The 1,280-nt window shown below is 35.9% G+C and overlaps 1 protein-coding gene across 1 annotated transcript in view; it reads right to left on the bottom strand.

The window, feature by feature from the left end:
- ARPC2 (actin related protein 2/3 complex, subunit 2, 34kDa) overlaps window positions 1-1,061 on the bottom strand; it is a 28,253-nt gene extending 27,192 nt beyond the window's left edge. The window contains exon 1 of the mRNA XM_012642537.1: window positions 899-1,061. Coding sequence (XP_012497991.1) covers window positions 899-999 — 101 coding nt within the window. The 5' untranslated portion in view covers window positions 1,000-1,061. The remainder of the gene's footprint in view (window positions 1-898) is intronic.
- Window positions 1,062-1,280: the final 219 nt, after the last annotated feature.

Below are 1,280 nucleotides of genomic sequence, written 5' to 3'. Positions count from 1 at the left end.
TTACATAAATTTTAAATAATTCAAAAGCTACTACTCTTTTCAGAAAGAAAACAGAAATGGCTGTATCTTCATTCAACAGATTAAGTAGAACCTAGTCTGTTAAAACTAAGATATTTGAAAACTGATTCAGGAACTGAGTCATACTTCCTGCTTTAAGACCCAACCACAACGTGCACACACTGGTGTAATAGCATTTTCTTTCTTCCATAAATGGCTCTCCCCAGAGCAAATATAGTTCAACAGGAACCAAACCTGCTACTTTAGCTATTGAAAGAAGCCAGTGAAAAAGGCACAGCCATCAAGAGTTTCATAATGTCTGGACATCCCTTCTTATTTCCTCTAAAGTAGTTATAAGGAAGAAGAGACATTTAGAGAGGCAAACTCTAAAAAACACTAAATTAAAAATTTAAAGCAAAGTTATTTGTACCTAAACTTCTAGAATGAGAAACTAAGATTACAGAATTTAGACAAGCCAGAAGTTATATATCTGCCTCGATAATGTTACAAAAATAGAACAGAACCTGTCTCATTCTTGCAACAGCTATTTTTGTACTGGTCAAGGAAAAGTATTCTTTGCTATGTTTTCAGAGAATTCAAGCTGTTTTTGTTTCCACTGTTTTATAAAATCCTGGTAGTATGTATAATTTGAAAAACGGCAAATCCTTTTAAGATTTTGATAAAGTTATTAAGCTTTCGTTAGAGAACATCTTTATTCTTCAAGATAAAAAGCAAGCAGGCAAAGAGCCAAAACCTTTTCTGGGAAACACTTCTTCACATCATTACGGGAATCGAGTCAAGAGCCCCTAGTTAGGCGAGCAAGCTGTTCGGAGTGGCCTGTGCCAGCGGGGGTCATTTAGTGCCACGGATCTCCTGTGAGTGGCAAGCTGCCAATAAAAGGTGAGGAGGAAATAAGAGTTCTAAGGAAAATGATGTGGAACTTACCTCATCAGCACCATGTGCCTGAAGTTCCTTGTAGAATTTCAAAGAAATACTGACCATCACTTTTGTTTTGTCTCCATTAGGATTTGAAATATGATAGAGGACCCCATCGAAATCTGTAAGGAAAGCAAATAAGACTGCTGAACTTGGGAATGGGGAATGATATCTCAAAGCACCTACCTTGCTGTAGGCCACAAGAAAGACCCATTATAAGAAAGCATATAAGTAAAATGGCACTTATTTTAAATCCACATGGGAAGTCAGCAGAAATACTGAGAAAGAATTGGATACCCATCTCTTTGCTCTTTATTAAAATCATAAATTTTTTTTTTTTTTTTAGT

This window comes from Propithecus coquereli, unplaced genomic scaffold, assembly GCF_000956105.1.
Source record: "Propithecus coquereli isolate 6110/MARCELLA unplaced genomic scaffold, Pcoq_1.0 Scaffold18, whole genome shotgun sequence".
NCBI classification, from domain to species: domain Eukaryota; kingdom Metazoa; phylum Chordata; class Mammalia; order Primates; family Indriidae; genus Propithecus; species Propithecus coquereli.
The sequence above is the reverse complement of the archived record's forward strand: the minus strand, read 5'-3'. Positions and strand labels throughout refer to the sequence as shown.